General features: G+C 41.8%; 1 protein-coding gene across 3 annotated transcripts; it reads right to left on the bottom strand.

Annotated features, from left to right (window-relative positions):
• Positions 1-1,379: 1,379 nt before the first annotated feature.
• Positions 1,380-16,071, bottom strand: LOC134068960 (septin-8-A-like). 3 transcript variants are annotated; one of them, XM_062524787.1, is made up of 10 exons: positions 15,937-16,071; positions 13,550-13,664; positions 13,145-13,340; positions 11,630-11,816; positions 11,115-11,276; positions 10,693-10,789; positions 9,665-9,833; positions 8,273-8,405; positions 6,409-6,599; positions 1,380-2,095 (listed from the first exon to the last, which is right to left on the bottom strand). In XM_062524787.1, exons 1-10 carry the CDS (start codon positions 15,964-15,966, stop codon positions 2,041-2,043), a joined length of 1,335 nt encoding a protein of 444 aa, XP_062380771.1. In that variant the 5' UTR covers positions 15,967-16,071; the 3' UTR covers positions 1,380-2,040. The 3 variants fall into 3 exon arrangements, with proteins under 3 accessions (XP_062380771.1, XP_062380772.1, XP_062380773.1); XM_062524788.1 differs by lacking the exon at positions 15,937-16,071 and adding an exon at positions 14,963-15,062; XM_062524789.1 differs by lacking the exon at positions 1,380-2,095 and adding an exon at positions 2,640-3,461.
• Between the last annotated feature and the right edge of the window lie 2,323 nt (positions 16,072-18,394).

The following is an 18,394-nucleotide window of genomic DNA, read 5'->3' as shown; positions in this document are numbered from 1 at the left end:
TTCTTTTACACTACTATGTGTGTGTGTGTGTGTGTGTGTGTGTGTGTGCGCATGCGCATGCGTAAAATCATGCATATGAAATATCAAAAAGCTGCAGTTTTTGACATTTGACCAAGGCCTGAGGCTTCTCCACTTGTAGTGGAGAAACTGGTATTTGTCTACTCCAGAAGAATTACCCGTTCTTTCAGTCAAAAACATTGAGCCTATGAAGACGTGCAATCCATAGTTTGTCTCTAGAGCCATGGCATAGGCCTATCACTGCAGCAACAATTAGGCTACTGGCCCTAGTGCATCATGTATCAATGCATTGCAAAGTTCCTGGTCACAAATATGTGATTAGAATGTTCGGTGAACTGAGAGTTCCGCATTATGATGAGACAATTACCCTCCGAGATTTTCCCCACAAACTGTATACAGAATACTGAAACTATAGATTGTTTGCGTTGAATTCTAGAAGGAAGTTGGAAAATAATTCACTCCTCAACAGGTTAATATTCTGACAGGGTAGTTGTAACAAATTGATCATGGGCATTTTTTTATTTGTATAATTATCTTTTTGTTTTTAGCAAAGATGGTGGTGATGACTAGAGAGATGGTTTGATGGTGCTTTCATTGCACGCTGTTAATGATGGTAGGCAACAAACTGAAATGAGGCAGATTCACTGCGGGAGAATGAGAGGACTTTGGACAAGCAGTGAAAAGAGACGAGGGAGCCTGACACGGTTACAAAACTATGCCAGTGCAACCCACACTCTGGGAGGATAATAGTGTACTGACTAAGGATCTGGCAGTATTGGGGAAAATTGGGTCCATTTTCAAATGCCATTCTGAACCAAAACTCTATTGGGTAATAGGAAACACTAGAGATCCCTAAAATTCCCTCTTCAGCATGTTTTCTAATCTCAATTTGTCCCTGAAACAGTGTATTGCTTCACTAATTTGGTCAGACACCCCTGTTTTCTCCCCCTAACTCTGTTTTCTTGAGGCAGCTATCTGCTTAATCAATAGAAGCATAGTTGTGCAATTGTGGAAATATTATTGGACCATGCTTGTTTTTATTATTGACATTATTCACAACATACAGTATGATTTACATCTGCAATATTACTTAGTCAACCACTCTGTTCCATTGGCAGTCTTTCTAATTCTGTCAGTGTATTATAGGCTTATCGCTTATATAAACTGGCACAAATATGGGTAGAATTTGAATAAATACGAAAGCAATTCAATAACAGAAACATCATGCCTCTCCCATGTCCCTGCAATGTCCCCTTGCATTCGTTGGTTGATTGTATTTCTATGCAGGCAGGCTAGTAGTCATAACAAAAATCACACCCACACATTTTGAAGCCATACAAAATAAACATGACAGTCTGATATAGTAGTTTTAGTCAGGAAAAACTTTATTCAAGACAGTCAAGTACAAACTTTGAGATCATAATTGAATGCTTTTCATCAAGTAATCGTATCATTTTATAAAGGGAAGACAACATTCTAGTAAACATACTGCATTATTTTGCATTATATATAATATTTAAATGCTGACTGCTGAAAACTGAACAAACACTGAGGATCTTTCCAGAACATACTTCAAGCTTCTAGTCAGTCTCTGGTAAAGTGCTTTTTTTTCTGGAAAGAACGTTAGCTCTCAGACACCCCCCCTGGTGGCTGACAGTATGTATTGCATTTCACAGTGCAGAAATGTCATCATCACTAGTTGTAGGTGGCAACACAAGAGCAACCAACTGTATTGGTTGGTTAAAGGATAAGCGCATATTAGCGAATAGGAAAACCCCTGATAAACATGCATGAATGTTAATATGCTATCTTAATGTCTCTTCACAGTCTGGAAAGGATAATCAGTTGATAGGGTAAGTTTATGTTGATTTATAAGGGGTAGGCTGTGTATGCAATTTTAAAATCACAGAACACTTCAAATATATCTTCTACCACAGAAGAGAGAAAAGGAGCTTAATTGTTAAGTTTCATATAGGTCTGTAAATCCTTTGGCAAGAACTATTGTGGCTCAAATGAAATCTTCTAATTTAAATTTCTTCCAGCGGTTAGGGAGCACGCAGAAGGAAGAGTAAAGAAGCTATTGTGGAAGAAAAGAGAGAGAGGTGGAAAGAAAGGGAGAGAAAGAAAATGAGAATTAACATGAATACTCATAAGTTACAATTACTGACCAGGAATGCATAGGGCTGAAAAGACAATTATTCCAATCTTGTGATGGACTTTTTGGACTGTTGTTTCTTGGGGGCAGGTCGGGATTATGATCAAAAGCCACAAGCTAGCCTTGAGGGTCTTTATCCCAGGCCTGGTGCAGTTTGGCACAGTCCCACACATGCAGCATTCAGTGAGGAATTAGCAAAACCTCAATCAAAATGGAACAGACTGAGGTCTGTTCATCAACCCAAACTCTTTTCAATCAGACACATGTGACCATTGTAAGGCAAGCATGGGTCATGTGACAGACTGGCCATGTAAAATAGTTACAGTGACCAATGGGGTGAAGGGTGATCATGCGGGATAAAGGCGAAAAGGGGCATTTTGGGGGGGATTGGTGGAAACATGACAAACAAACACAAACACAAACACGAATAATGTGAAACATATCGTCAGTGTTTTTTTTTATTATTAATATTATTTGAAGTACAAATGAGGAGTACATGAGATTCTATTGCTTAGTTCTGAGTGGGCTTCTGAGTGAGCCCTAATTATACTGTCCTCTCTGGAAACAGGTCGTCAACTCCAATTTTAAGTTCACCCACACTTAAAATTCAACGTATCAAAATGTATATTTGGTTAAGTATAAAACTATTTAGAATGATAAAAAGGAGCGTGATTAAATTATTAAAAAACAAACCCTTCAAGGCTTTGTTTTCATTGTAAGACACTACAAACATATTTTATATTAATCATCAGCTTTATAAGTTCACATTGTATGCATCCATACTTGTATTTTCATCAACAGACATTTGACACATCATGCCATGTTAACATCGTAAGTGGAATGGTAGAAGCCTCATTGGATCCTGTTAAGTCTACGTGTTCAGTTCATGCAAACTGGAACATGATAACATTATGATGCTCTCAGAGATGCCTACAAACATAAACATATCAGCCAGACTGAAGCACCTCCTCCATCCTCCCCCTGCTCCAATCACATGAGGTGAGAATGTTGATTGACACGTCACTATCTGCTGGAGAATACCTAGTCTTGGCATGCATTTGTAACAGCACTGCTCTCCAAAGACGGAATGGTAAAAAAAAAGGCAATGCAATGCAATAGACACGTGTGCGCGCACACACACACACACACACACACACACACACACACACACACACACACACACACACACACACACACACACACACACACACACACACACACTTGTGTTGCTATGGAGATGGAAGACAAATCCCTGGATGCTCTTGGTTGCTGTGAGGATGGAAATCAACTGAAAGAAGAAAAAAATAGGAGAGGGGAGGGGGGGATATGACGATGAAAACTGATAATATTTTCATTTACATCTTCTATTTCATGCATCACATTTACATATTCTATCAGCAAATGTAATTAAGAGCAAATGCGATTTCTCTTTGGTCAAACTGAGGAGGATGAGAAGGGGGAGGAGGAAGAAGCGGAGGACTTGCTGAAGCTGCTGTGATGCCAAACACCCGATTTTTGATGTGCCACTCATCCCCATCCAGCCAACAGAGGGCGCTGAACAATACGCTTTTTTTACCCGTATAAAAATAAATCAGTGACATCAGCCACCATCTTGCAATGAGGCCAATTAAAAATAACATATCCTCAAGTGTGATTCCCTCAGCCCGGCTGATAAATCCCAGCAAACACAAATGAATTATAAATGAATAAATGCAGTAACTGGCGAAACGGAACCCTGGCACATCATTAGTGCCCTTTTAAAGCGCCGTCACGCACCGCTGTGGGAGTATGGAGATCAAGAGCACGAGATAAAGAACAATGTCTATCTGCAGCCCCCCCTCCTGACTGGGAACCGATTCAGGCGCCGTTGTTCTCAATGACGGCGCTTTCATCCTGGGCTCTGTCAGAGAGCGAAAACTGGGCGGGTTCTACCGTGACAGAGCATACGAGACGCGCTGGCATCTCAGGACCCAACTGAACCATGACAGACAGCCAAGCGTGCAGACAGACAGGGAGAGAGAGAGAGAGACAGGGAGGAGGCATGCAGGTAGACAGACAGCAACACAGAAGGACAGACAGGCAAGCGTTCAAGGCAGGTATAGGCAGACAGGAAGGCATGTAGACAGGCAGGCATTCTGATGAACAGACCTCAAAGAGCACCGTCAAGGCACAGCTAGTCAAGCGAAGTCATGACTTTTAGTGAGGCCTTTTTTGTGCGGCAGTTCAGTATCACTGAGGATATACTCTGTCTCTGTCATTGTTCCAGGTTCCCTCATAGAGTCAAATGAACAAACAAATTGGTCGACAAAGTACCAACCAATAAGGTCTGGCAGTTAATGAAGTGTCTGAAAGGCCACCAAACTTTCTTAACTAAGCATCACTAACAGGAAGTCAGGTGAGACAGTTTGACACTGTTTAGCCTCAGTAGAAGAGTGTAATGTTAGACCCTCAAAGGGTTAAAAAAATAAAAAAAATGTTGGGACGTTGTGTGAAATCTAAATAGAATCAGAATGTGATGATTAATTAGTGAGCCCATGTCATTCAAAACAGAACATAGACAACATACCAGGAGTTGAGACTGAGAAATGTTACAGCTTTCTGAGAAATATAAGCTGATTTTGAATGCCCTCTAAAAATGCTAAAAGAAAACACAAGTAGGGATATTTTAAAATGAATTAGGCTAACTGGCAACATGACAGGTTATGAAAGAAGCATTCTAGAAAGTCAGAGTAAAGATTGGAAGGTATTATTTACTACTCTGAAGTGTGCAGCCAAGTACCATCAACCAGCCATCAACATAAAAATGCTAAAATGTCATAATCCACAGTTCATAATATTCAATTTTAGAGAATCCAGAGATATACAGTATCTGTGTGCAACGGACAGGGCTGAAATGGCCGTGATTTTCAGTCTCTTGTCTGGCACTGTATTAGAAACAGATATGATTCTGTAGTGACAATCACTGCACAGGCTCGGCAACATTTCCAGGTGTTAAAATGGCCTGCCTGCAGTTCAGACTAGTCACATTTGCCACATAAACCGAATAACACATAACAGCGAAAACTGCTGAGCAGCTGAACTCCTGTACTGTATCTCTCAAGAATGGGACAACATTTCATTCTCAAAACTTCAGAAATGGTCTCCACTGGTCTCCTCAAAGTCCACACATTCAGAGGCTGTTAGAAGAGGCGGTGATAAACACAGTGGTAAAACATGCCCATTTCCCAATTTCTTAAAAATGAATCACTGGCATCAAAATTCAAATAATAATATAAAAAAACAATAAAAGGAAATGTCTATTTTCAAAAATGTTGTCTTTGCCACTTATTTGCATTTTGCATAGCATCTGAACTTTTTTGGAAACAGAATTGTAGAAAACATCATGCCCATTAGCAACAATGTCAAAAAATGGCTGCAACTTGACAGACACTGCCAGAAACAGCACAAAAAGTCCAAAGAAACTCACTACAGGAGGCCTACAGCGAGGCTTTAAGGGTTGTAAATGAGGCCTGGTTTGAAGGGCTCCTCTGTAAGGACAAGCTGCAAGAACCATTTCTCCTCAGAATGAGGACATACGAGGCAGACGGGCTGCTGGCGTAATTTCATCAGCCGCCGCACAAGTGTGGCGCTCCGCACAGCGGTCAGCGCCAGACAACCTGCGACTCCTGCTGTGCCCGCGCCTGCTGCGTCACCCGCAATCTGTCTGCGTCACCTGCCACGGCGCGCCAGCTGCCGCCAGCGGGCACCAGCGCTACGCTATGCGCCGCGTTCTGTGCCTCCGCCCGCCCCCCAACTCTCCACCACCCAGCCACCCGCCCGCCCCTGCCACAAGGACCCTGCTATGAACGGGTGAGGACCAGGGCCAAAGCAAATGAAAGAAGGAGAAGAAGAAAAAAACCTCCTACACAAGAGAAAACAGCAGCTCTCACAGAGAAACAGAGGGCCTCAGTGAAGGAGGATGAGAGAGAGAGAGAGAAAGATAGAGAGAAAGAGCGAGAGAGAGAGAGAGAGGAGGGGAGGGGGAACAAATGATGCTGCTTCTAGACACAGAAGGATAAAGGCACAAAGAAATAGTAAAAGAAGTACAGTAGATAGCCAGAAAGAAAAAAAGAAAGAAAGAAAGAGAGAAAGAAAGAAAGACAGAAAACATAGAGGGCAGAGACAGGGGAGGGTGGTGAGATAACTACAGAGAGAGAGAGAGAGAGAGAGAGAGAGAGCGAGACTTCAAGACTTACTTCTTCTTGTCCTTGTCCTTCTTGATTGACAGCTGTGAGGCGGCCTGGAAGGCCTGGCCCTGCAGCGTCTCGGCCGCCACCTTCCTGCGGTTGAAGGAGTTCATGTCCTCCTCCAGGTCCCTCCTCTTCTCCTCCACACTCCTCTTCTCCTCCTGGTGCGTGCGCTTCAGCAGCTCAAACCTGTCGTGCAGCTAGCCGCCGCCGCCGCCGCCACCACCAGACACACATGTGGGACACCATTAGAGTTTGTCCACATTATTATGCCCAAGCGCTGCTTATATTCATTCAGCAGACACTTTTATCTCAGTTTTTTATGTCAGTTTTATTATTATAATATTATTATAATATTTTATAAGTCAGTCTTTTATGTCAGTTATATTATTACAATAATATTATAATGTTGTATAAGTCAGTCTTTTATGTCAGTTATATTATTATAATAATATTATAATATATGACATTATTATTATATTACAAGGGCAATTCTCCCTGGAGAAACCTGGGGTTAAGTGCGCAACAGTGCAAGCCGGGAATTGAACCCACAACTTCTCAGGCTACTGCATGCAAGCCTAGCTCCTTAACGACTACGCTACCACCATCCACAGCTGTGCTTTTCACCACCATCGAGCTCTCCAGTCTTCCCTGGGAGAGCTGACTCTTTTGGCATTTAAAGTTTTCTACATTCTAGTTAGTTCCAAAGAAATATTCTTGAGATTTCAGCCTAATAGCAACATTAGGCTTTCAAGGCATTCATCAGTGAGAGGAGTGGTGTCCCTAGAGGTCCACTTATCTACATGGGGATGATGGTACTGTTTACTGCCCTCTAAATGTGCCTCTTTGTGTGAGAAATGCAGCTTGGGGAATATCGAGCCTTTCAAATGATAACAATAATATAAAAAACCTTAAAGTAGGGCTAGTCTGAAGATGTGATTGTGCCCCTGCATGTACTGTAATACAACTACTACACATTTAAAATCTCTACACATAAATTGTGTAACTTGTGACATAAAAAGAGACGGCACAGCTGCACATCAGCCAATGGCAACAAAAAGGGCTCAATGTACAACAGAATACAACACTCTCAGTACTTAAGTTCTCAGTAGATAACAACAGAATAGAAATGTGTGATAAGTAGTAGTAGTTTGTAGGTTCTTTTATGTGATGTCTTTTTCTCCCTCGTAATACTGAATGCCTTTTTAGTCTGAGTTTGTCGGCTTCTTGTCTATTTGTTTCCTGTGTTTCCACCAAGGACCATGCCGGAAATAAGTATTTGTGACCCTTCAACGCTAAATCAGTCGCTTTGCGCACTACGTTATTTTGAGAAAATCCACAATAAACAAACTTCCAGGTTAAAATGTTGAATTTCATGTTTTCACATAATTCGACAGTATACCGTCTACAGTTTCATATAGTGAACTCATTTCACGGAAAATCATACGTTTTTACTGTTAAATCCGACGAAGATTCAACACATTTGCAGTCATTCCCGTTATCCCCGCTGCTTAAAAAGGTGATTTCTCCTCTTCTGGCATATCGTGACAGGAGAACCATGTCAACTTTGGATGCGGTTATCTTAGCGATAGTTTGTGTAATACCCTCGATATACATATCGTTGGAAAGCTTAGTTTATGGCCGTTCATGTGAGCACAATAACTTAATTTTGTAAATTTTAGCGAAGCGACTGGTTTCGCTTTGCAGGGTCACATTTAACTTTAACAGTTATGTCAGCCTTTGGATTACTGTCTTATTGTCTTGATCCAGAAATCAATTAATCAATCAATCAATCAATCAATCAATCAATCAATCAACCAATCAATCAATCAATCAATCAACGGCAAGGGATGGCAACCCACCCGACCCTCACCTCTCGCTCCTTCTCCTTCAGCTCTGCCTCGGTCTCCTTCACCCTGTTTACAAACATCTGTCTCATTCCCTCCTCCTTGCGCTGCAGATCGCCAAGGAACTCCTTCCTCTTGGCTTCGTACGTTTCCTGGAGACTGTCGATGAGGAAACAGGGTAAAGGATAAAGAGAATAAAGTCAGGCAGCCAATGTGCAGCAACACCACAGATGGCTTCTTGTAGGAAATTGTTTGCTGCAATTTGACATCCTAATGTAGCCTAGGAATCTAGACGCACCCTAGCGGCAAAAAATATTTTTTGCCTAGCGGGATGGTCTAGGGTCGCACCGTTAAGGCCAAGCCTGCGTTCGGCACCAAGTCAGCCTGTCCAATCAGAACGCTCTATCTGTATACGGAGTCCTTGAGCCCGCCTTAGCTCACCTTCGGCTTCCGATATTGGCGCCAGGGGGTTGACCATGCGTCCTCGTTCGACGAGTTGGGTGTGAGACCGTGTTGCAACAACCATAGAGAACAATGAAAGATGACAAACTGCGCTCGTTTGAATTGGCTTTGGAAGAGTTAGACTTGGGCTTTTCTTTGAAGGTTGAGCAGAAAGAAGCACTCAAGTCATTCGTTTTAAAGAAGGATGTATTTGCCGTTTTGCTGGCCTATTACGTGCACAGTAGTTTGAAAGACACCGGTTCATCCCACCCACAGGCTTCAGCTCTGTGAATGGTCCGACTCCAGACTATACATTTCTGTATAGTTTGGCTTGGCAGGCTCTTCCTAATGAAGACAAGAGCCTAGAGTTTTCTTTGACACTTAAAAAAAAAATCAGCTGTCCTTGTAAGCTTGTGTTTTTCTGTCTGGTTGGAGTGCATCTGTTTCAAATTGGCTAGGGTGCTGGCCCCAGCCGTGGCGTGACTGGCTGGGGCACCTGCACCACACACAGGCGACCCGGGTTCGATTCCCGCCCCCTGGTCCTTTCCAGATCCCACCCCAACGCTCTCTCCCACTCACTTCCTGTCTCTCTCTACAATCCTATCATTAAAGGCATAAAAAAGGCATTCTGCATTCTGCACGTACGTATGTTTGCATACACTGGCACATTTTTTCTCAAGTTTGTTTTGATAACACTACATCACAACACCCTCCCTCCTAGTTCCATGAGAAACACCCTCCCTCCTAGTTCCATGAGAATCACCCTCCCTCCTAGTTCCATGAGAAACACCCTCCCTCCTACTTCCATGAGAAACACCCTCCCTCCTAGTTCCATGAGAATCACCCTCCCTCCTACTTCCATGAGAAACACCCTCCCTCCTACACCCTCCCTCCTACACCCATGACTGTTTTGCGCTGTGCGAGCGGATATCAGTACGCCGCGGCACAGCGTTGCGTTGGTATTGTGTCTACTGTACCTGAAGGGCTCGTTGTCGGGGTCCGTGTCCTTGAAGCCCATCTCCTCCAGCTTGCAGCGGCGGTAGAGCTCGTAGTGGCGAGCGTGCGTCTGCTCCCGCAGGTCCTCCATGTTCACCCTGATCAGCATCTCCCGCAGACGCACAAAATCACAGTGGCTCTCGTTTTCCACTGCAAATGAAAAAGTTCCACCAAAAAAAAAAAAAGAAGTTCACATTAGAAGCGTTATTCCATTTGGGTTGGCTGCTGAAGGCCTGCCGCTACGGCAACTATAAAACTTTTTAACAACATTTCCGAGCCGCTGGTTTTTTTTATTGCCTCAAAGAGGCCATTCTGAGGCGGCTGCCTGCTGTGTCGATCAATAAAGCTATGGCCTCAACCTTATAAAGGAGTAAGAAGAACGGCTCAGGAAATTCTGAACATCTCAAGGCACAGCCACACTTACATTTTAAAGGTGACAAGACACAATTCTGAATGAGAGTTCCATAACGGAGGCTGTACAGGGCAAATTAATATGTAAATCAAATCACTCCACCACCTGTAGACTGGTCTTAAATAACCAGGGTGACGAACTAAGGGTGATGAATAATTCTGCGCAGCCAACATTTCTGCTGTGATGTGTAATTGAAAAATAACACAGACACTCTAACTAAAGAGGAGACATGAGTTCTTAATCACACGTAAAAAGAACGACCTCAGCTGGTTTCTTGCAAATGTCATAAAACACATGAACACATACCATCCAAGGACAGTACGAGCAGAAGTGTCCAGGGCACATGGCCATTTGGGTGTGTGTGTGTGAATGTGTCTGTGTGTGTGTGTGTGTGTGTGTGTGTTTGTGTGTGTGTGTGTGTGTGCGTGTGTGTGCGTTTGTGTACATGTGTGCGTGTGTGTGTGTGGGTGTGGGTGTGGGTGTGGGTGTGGGTGTGGGTGTGGGTGTGGGTGTGTGTGTGTGTGTGTGTGTGTGTGTGTGTGTGCGTGTGTGTGTGTGTGTGCGTGTGTGTGTGTGCGTGTCCGTATGCGTGCTTACCCTGAACTGCTCCCCATGGGTACTGTCTGGCTCTCACCATTTTGTTTCCCACTTTCACCTCCTCGCTGCTCCCCACCACCGCAAAGGGCAGATGAGCCTGCACAACAAAAACATTCCCACGTCAACACCGCCCCCTGCTGGGCACACCAGGTACAGCTCAGGGCCAGCCACGTTGGCCTACATAGGAACAACATGGGTCAAAGGGTTTTATTTTTATATCAGAGTAAAGAGCACATAACATATGATATTCATGGTTTCATCAGGTCCCTTTCCACAGGTATATTAATCAAGCACCATGCAGTCTGCATTGATAATCATGGTGCTTGATTTCATACACCTGTGGAAAGGGACCTGATAAAACCCATGAATAGGGGGGAATTCACATTTTGAAGTTGAAGTTAAATCATCCACCAGAAACGCACATTCATGGAGGAGTTGATCTCTGAGATAGCCTCATCTTCTGTGGGGAACTGATAGATCTGGACACCGTTGCTCACTAACTCGCTCATCACCTTGATCTTGAACTTGTGAAGCTCACTTTTGGAGATTGTGTCAGCTTTCGCAATGATGGGGATAATATTTACCTGAGTCAAAACAAAAACATTTAGATCAAAGACTGAGAGACACAATGTCGCTGCCTCTTTGAGGAGGAGTTGGTACATTTCTCAAGAATAAAACGAGATACACTTTACAGATTTTTCAACATAAACAACATGAACAAAGAGTTACAAGTGTTAAAGGAAGACATATCGAGAGGAAAAGCAATCATTTAAACTACAGTACATTAATGAATCCACTCCACTAATAAATACAGACAGTATGTCTATTGCTGTTCTGTATACAACAGTAGGCAATCAAAACACCAACAAATGTAGACACGCATTGTCAGAGACATAGCACTGTCAACAGTTATACTAACAATTTTACCACAAATTACCTTACTGTCCAGCTTTTTCATGGTGACCAAATCCAGTGACTTGAGTGAATGTCCCGTGGGGGCAATAAAATACAAACAGACGTGGATTCTGGTGTCATGGTAGTTGAAGAGGGAGCGCTTTATTTTCAGTTCCTCCTGGAGGTAGTTCTCAAACTGTGTGTCAATGTAGTCCACTATGGGCTTAAAGCTGTTAGGGAAGAATGAGAGAGAAGGCCAACGGCCTTTAGAAAACATTTTCTGTTTTGTCACTAATCTGATGGCATTCTTAGTGAATTTGTTCCGGTTAGTTCAAACACATATGTTATACACATTTTATACACACATGTTATACACACATAATACAAATGGCTGTGGTCTTCAACTGTTCAGGATAAGAACAGAGGAAAGACCAATTGACTCGTTATTCAATTTCATTCAAGGTACATTCATGTTTTACAATGCCTCCAGATCAGAAGTTGAGACACAAAACTGTTAACAAGTGCCAAGGTGACATTTTTGTGTCTCATTCTGTGAAAGAAATACTGGCACACAGGTGTGAGGGAAAAAATGCCTGCACATTTCTCAAGAACTGGCATTACGTTACTCGATCATCACGTTCAGCTTCTTGTTCTTCATGCCTACTCAAAGACTCATAGAGACTCAAGCCAAAACACAGCCTGCGGTGCCAAAAAGCACATCATTCCACCAGAGAGGACACTGAATGCGAGGCACAAAAGTATCATTCTTACTGAAAAAAAAAAACTCAGAGTAATCACCACAAAACTCCTACTAGCAGACAAAATGGCACTGGGGGGTATTCCAAGTATGTGTTTTTTTAGTGACAAACCTGGGTAACTGAACCGGTGAACCGGTGGTGAACCTCCTACAACAAGAGCCCGATGTTTTGTTTGGAGAATAACAACCAAACAGCTCTTCTATTAGGGGGTTTACCACTTACTCTATCTAACGTTACCCAGGTTTGTCACTAAACCACGTACTTTGAATATCCCCTGATTGAAATACTATGACAAGATCTGGGACCCTCTGCTATTGTAGCCAACATAAAGGGCGAAGTCTTACAAACTCCTATTGCTGTGTATTGTTGTAAACCTTGTTTTCTTTTAAATTTATTTTGGCATTTGTTTACTCTGTATTGAACTAATTACAGCCTAATATACTAATTAGCCTATATATATATATATATATATATATATATATATATATATATATATAAAAAAGAATATCCCCTGGTGTCAACCCGACTGTACCAGAGAGGGTTAAAGCGGAGCGAGAGGCGCAAACGTTCGATCATTTCCGCGTTCTGTCTTTACAAGGGGGAGGGGGGCTAAATCCCCCTTTAAGCAGACCTGCTAACATTCGAACTGAACTGCTTGCCAATCTGACAGAGATCGATATCCCACTATGACGTCTTTGCAACACGCCCCTTTAAGCAGACCGGAACTGTTCGAATTTTGCTTCCATAGAGATGCATTACGTTGCTCTATCTTGTCAATATTTAAGGATCTTTGACTGTACCTTTCCTCCTTGTTGACTTGATCTCCGAAACCCACAGTGTCCACAATGGTCAGTTTGAGGTGGACGTTGCTCTCCTGGAGGTCATACGTTTTAGGACGGAGGACCACCTGTTCCATATAATGACTGGCCTCCTCATTCTCAAACACGGTGTTGAATAGAGTATTCATTAACGTCGACTTCCCAATGCCAGTCTCACCTGAAATACAGAACCAAAATGATTCAGACTTTCATTATAATATAATGGCACACTTGTATGACATCTGGATAAAACCTTCTGCCACATGAATTTGAACTTGAAAGTGATTCCAGACATTTCATTTGAAATAAATTCCATAACAATCCTATGAAGAGAAAGCCAGGCATGACATGCCTGGAGGGGGGGGGGGGGGGCTTGGCTGTGCTCACCTACACAGAGGATATTGAAGCAGAATCCCTGCGAGACTGATTTGCTGACCAGCTGGTCAGGAAGGCTGTCAAAGCCAACATGGCCGCCGAGACTGAGACTCCTCATCCCTTCGCTCTGCGGAGGAAAGAACAATTCTATTCACCTGTAATACCAGCGTCCATTATTGTCCGGGTGAACACAATTGTTTTTTTTTTGTATCTATACTTGAACTCAAAATGTTCCATCTGCCAAAGTCATCCTGGTCTATACATGGTGAGTAGATTCCATGCACACCAGTAACCAAACAAACTCAGGCTTCCCTGCTCTCAGTGGTCACTCTAGCGGCCTTCTCACCAGAATTGTCTTCCTCTATTCCTCCTACAGTTGTGTGCAAAAGTGTCATTTTCTTAATCATCACTTAAAATGTGAGCTAAATGTTTCCTTCAATCAAAAGTAGGGGAATTAAATCAATATGGCATGTTAGCGTACATGGGTGTGTTAGAACCTGCCACACTTGGTGCATGCATAGTGGTTATTTTCCAACAGACTGTAAAAAAGGCTCAGTGAACCTGAACATTTGCTTGGAAAATACACCCTCATATACAGTGTATAACCATTCAAAAGTAAGGGTGGAAAACGCTGGCGGTCAGGACATTTTGGTCACAAGACCACCTCTATATTCAAACATGATGTGGAGGGATGGGGCCCCCACCTTTAAGAAAACCAGCACCCTGGACAAATTCACCGGGGGAAAAACAGCACTACAGCATAACATTCCACAGGTACTGTAAAATTATTCCATTCACCACAAACAGGAGACAACGTGAAATGTCCTCCTCAAACTCCTCATCAAATGGAAAAAGGTTGTAAAAGTCCTTGACTAAGAACCCTGAAGCACTGAGAACATACTTGCCGAGTGATGTCATGTTCTTCCAGCATGGGATTGAAAAGCTACAGGGGTAAGTATACTGTAGGCCTCTATAGCCTGCACAGCTTGGCGAATTTGCTTTCTGTGCACTATCTGTGGGGATGGACCCTAATGTTTTATTCAGGCAAGTGAAAACGACACAGGAAAACTATGATGGGAACATCATTGCAGGGAGTTATAAGGCCCAAGCTGTGATTAATCTTTTATTACTATTTTTGGTCTCTCTCTCTTGCTAAGTCAGCAAACGTGTTGCAGGACACAAATCAAGATACAAAACACCAATCTTAGCTGACCCATCTGATTCAATCACAATTATATGAGGTTTAATAGACTATTGGTGCAAACCTTCCTGAAATAACTTGTTTAATAAAAAGCATGTTCACTACAAAAACAACAACAACAACAACAACAGTACAAAGAGAGAAGACGTTGCCCTCTTATGTGTCGCTACGATGTTGCAGATGCTTCAGATAAAACAGCTGTCCAAGCTAAACAAAGGGCCTACCATATGTCATTGCCCAGATGATGGAAGTATCATCCACCAGTGTCCCTGGACCGACGACGGAAGGCTGCACGCTGGGCCGCATAATACGCATGGCTCCATGGAAGGCAATATCCACACAACAATCATGTGTTCTACGGCTATAGTGCGCGTCAACTCAGAAACCGGGTACAAAGAGCCCTTTATTTGCTAGTTATTTCACAAGGCCAAGCCATTTCCATGGCCCCTGCCCCGTGAAATCACCCCCTACCGGAGAAACAAACTCTCAAGAAGTCCCAACAACTTGCCATTAATACAATCGATTCCAGTCATATTCAGTTAATAGGCGAGGTTATCTAACGTTGTAGCCGAAACTATGTGTTATCTGGCTACTTGAATTGCACTGTAAGTAGTAAGTTAAATGAAAAGCGAAAATTCTCATCATGTAAGAGTGCGCAGTAGCCTAAGGTAAAGAAGCAGGTTCGGTGAGGTTCAAACACTTTAAATCCCATCTGCCCCAGGTAATCTGCTTATGCCAAGCAACAAGGACGAGCCGCAATCACTTTCTCGACAAAAAATAGACATGCTATAAAATGTTGTCAAATCAATGCAACATCCATCCTAATACTGACTTCCATCATCACCATTGTGGAGACCATAGACTAGAAAACACCCCAAGAATTGTCGTGGATAAAACACCACTCTGCATTGTCAAACTTGAAGAGACAAAAAAAATAAACAATAGGCATTCATAACTGGGGTGACTTATCCAGTTATAGTAAATCATGAAGAATTGCATCACTACTGCGAATGATAATCTCAACAACACTTGCTAGCCTTACCTTGACGCAGGAGATGCTAATTTGCCTGTGCAACTATGTATCCACACCCCCTTATCTAGTGTTGACATTCTATAGATGAAGCTATGCCCGCACGGACATGCACACATAGCATTACAGACATTTGTGTCGATAAAAATATAGAGGACTGTGACTTACGGTTAGTATTTCTAAGTCCGTGGCAGCCATTGTGATGTTAACGAGACCGTATGAACTGGAAAATATATTTTTAATTCGCTCCCTGAGTAGAGCGGTAGCTGCGACTCTGTCGGTCTTATCCAATATGGCTTCTTACTAGAAACTCCCCCTACGTTTTGGAATGTCATTCTCAAATCCTCTCAAGTCCGGACAGGCACGTTCTGGGGCCTGTCATAAATTTACATAGTATCCCAGAGACAGCATAGCGCCGCTTAGCACATTCATGTATTACCATTCTGCCACAATTTTAATATGCGTGCGTGCATGCATGCGTGCATTTACAGTTGCATAATAATAATAATGTAAAATACACAACTCAACAGTGCATAAACTTACTGCTTTGGAACATCCAGGTACCAGGAATCCATCTTGTGTATTTAAACACGAGCATTTCCAATAGAATTACATTCAAGATCTAAATAGCTATGTCATATTACGTTGTTGCGGTCAATGTGACAGGGGGAGCGTTTTATATTCCATAATAAGCCTAATTCAGTTAATGAAATGTAAGCTATTAAAGATAAAGACCACAATATCGTAGTAAAAATACAGTGCCTAACCATCTCCCTCATCCAGGAAAAGTTAAGATAAGACTGCACAGCTGTAGATATGTCCCATGGGGGTTGTTTGGCACTTGAACATGGACTTAATCTTCTTCAGCAGTTAAAGGAGAATAGCAAATAAGCTATTTATGCTTCCACAATTTTAACATTTACCATAGTGGCTTTGATCTTTCAAGCAGTTAAGTCACAAGTTTGTTTAATGATGAGAACTGATGAGTAGAGGTGATGACAGCCCTGTCAGAATTTGCAGCTTTTGCTCCATCATTACGCACATAACATAGCACACGTTGGCCACTAGGTGTCAGCATTTCCAATCATTACCAAATGATAAAAATGGGATCATTTGATTTAACACAAAATGACAACATTACAATCAACCACATTTCAGATAGATTTTTATTTCATCTAGGTACTTCTACACAGCACAACATCCCCATTGACTGTAATACAATTGCCATTTCAAAATACTTTCCCTCTCAAAAATAACCTTTCCATACTTAGTCGTAAACTGTCATTTTGTAACATATCTTGAATGGATATGTCACTTTGGCAAATCATATAGTTTGCAGTGAGAATTATTTTGGCACTTTAAAAGTAGAGCAGTAAAATATGAAATTATACACTTGTTCTACAGAGCTGGTTCCTTTTTAACTGACTAGTTATGATCTTAAAAACAATTATTGAGTTTACCTAAAACAATGGCAGCATGGCAAGTGTACTAAAAAACTCCTGTGCTATAATTCTTTGTGGTACTTTTTATCCTTTTGGATAAGATTGTGCTACCTTTTCCCTTAGATATGTACTTTACGCAAAAGATACAACGTTTCTTTTGAGGAGAGACACTGCAGCAAGATAGGTCTATTTTGTGCGTTCATTCCAATGACATGCAATTCCAAACATGGTATCTTCACAGTTATTGGTGTTACCACGTAAGAGGTATCCCCATCTTGAAAACAAAATAGCAAAGGCTACGTTCAATAACCATGAAGACATTTAAATACTAATTTGATATAATCTCCATATATTTCGGAACACCAACAAATGTATCTCCAATATCCCCCTAGTTGTAGATGTAGGCTAGATTATAACACACATTAAAACCTGAAAGGATATATTACTTATATATAACAATATATAAGTAAATATATATGTAAAACACCATCACTTCATTTGACGTAAAAAATGACCTTATTATCAGTCAAATGGAATGTTCAGAGGAGGCAAAACATATAAAAACTCATGTTTACAAACATACACTAGATGTCTTAAAGATAGACCCTTGCATGGAAAAGAAATATGTCTAAGAAATGCTCTCATGTAGTACAGAATAGCACAAATATTTGTTTATCCAGAAAGATCTTTTACAGTGTTTTCATACCAGGACAATGGACTTAAGTTTAAATAACACTTTAGAGGGAGGACAACATTAGTGAATACAGAAGTCTAGCAATACAACCTCTTTACCAATCACAATACAATTATCTCTTTCATCATGACAAGATCTCAAAACTCAAGTGAGTCAAAACTATACATTTCAACATTAACACAGAAGGATGTTAAACTTTTCGCCCCACGTTTAGCAACACCATTGAGGTTGTTGTGAATTTTCTAGAATGGCGCAGAGAGATGAGATCTTTCAAACACATTAGGCTCTACTTTGGAGCACTATATATGCGCCTGTAAAATAACCCTGAAATTTAAGTGGCCTCTCACGAATGGATGCAGGCAAATAAAAACAAACATGCAAGCATGTAGTCAGCTCGGACTTGGTGAACATTTGGATACATACTGCATGGAATGAACTGGCAGATAAAACATTGTGTTAGTGCTTTTAAACTATACTGTTTTCATGGGAA

This window comes from Sardina pilchardus, chromosome 21, assembly GCF_963854185.1.
Source record: "Sardina pilchardus chromosome 21, fSarPil1.1, whole genome shotgun sequence".
NCBI lineage: Eukaryota > Metazoa > Chordata > Actinopteri > Clupeiformes > Clupeidae > Sardina > Sardina pilchardus.
Note: the sequence above shows the minus strand (reverse complement) of the source record. Positions and strands in the feature narration are given on the sequence as shown.

Bases quoted from the DNA above. Each gene is read 5' to 3' on its own strand.
- LOC134068960 (XM_062524787.1), bottom strand. From the start codon at position 15,966: ATGGCTGCCACGGACTTAGAAATACTAACC. The intron at 11,817-13,144 runs GTACAGTCAAAG...CTTCCCTAACAG, and splicing joins CAAGTCAACAAGGAGGAAAG to CTTTAAGCCCATAGTGGACT. The intron at 8,406-9,664 runs GTACAGTAGACA...CCTCATCGACAG, and splicing joins CCCGACAACGAGCCCTTCAG to TCTCCAGGAAACGTACGAAG.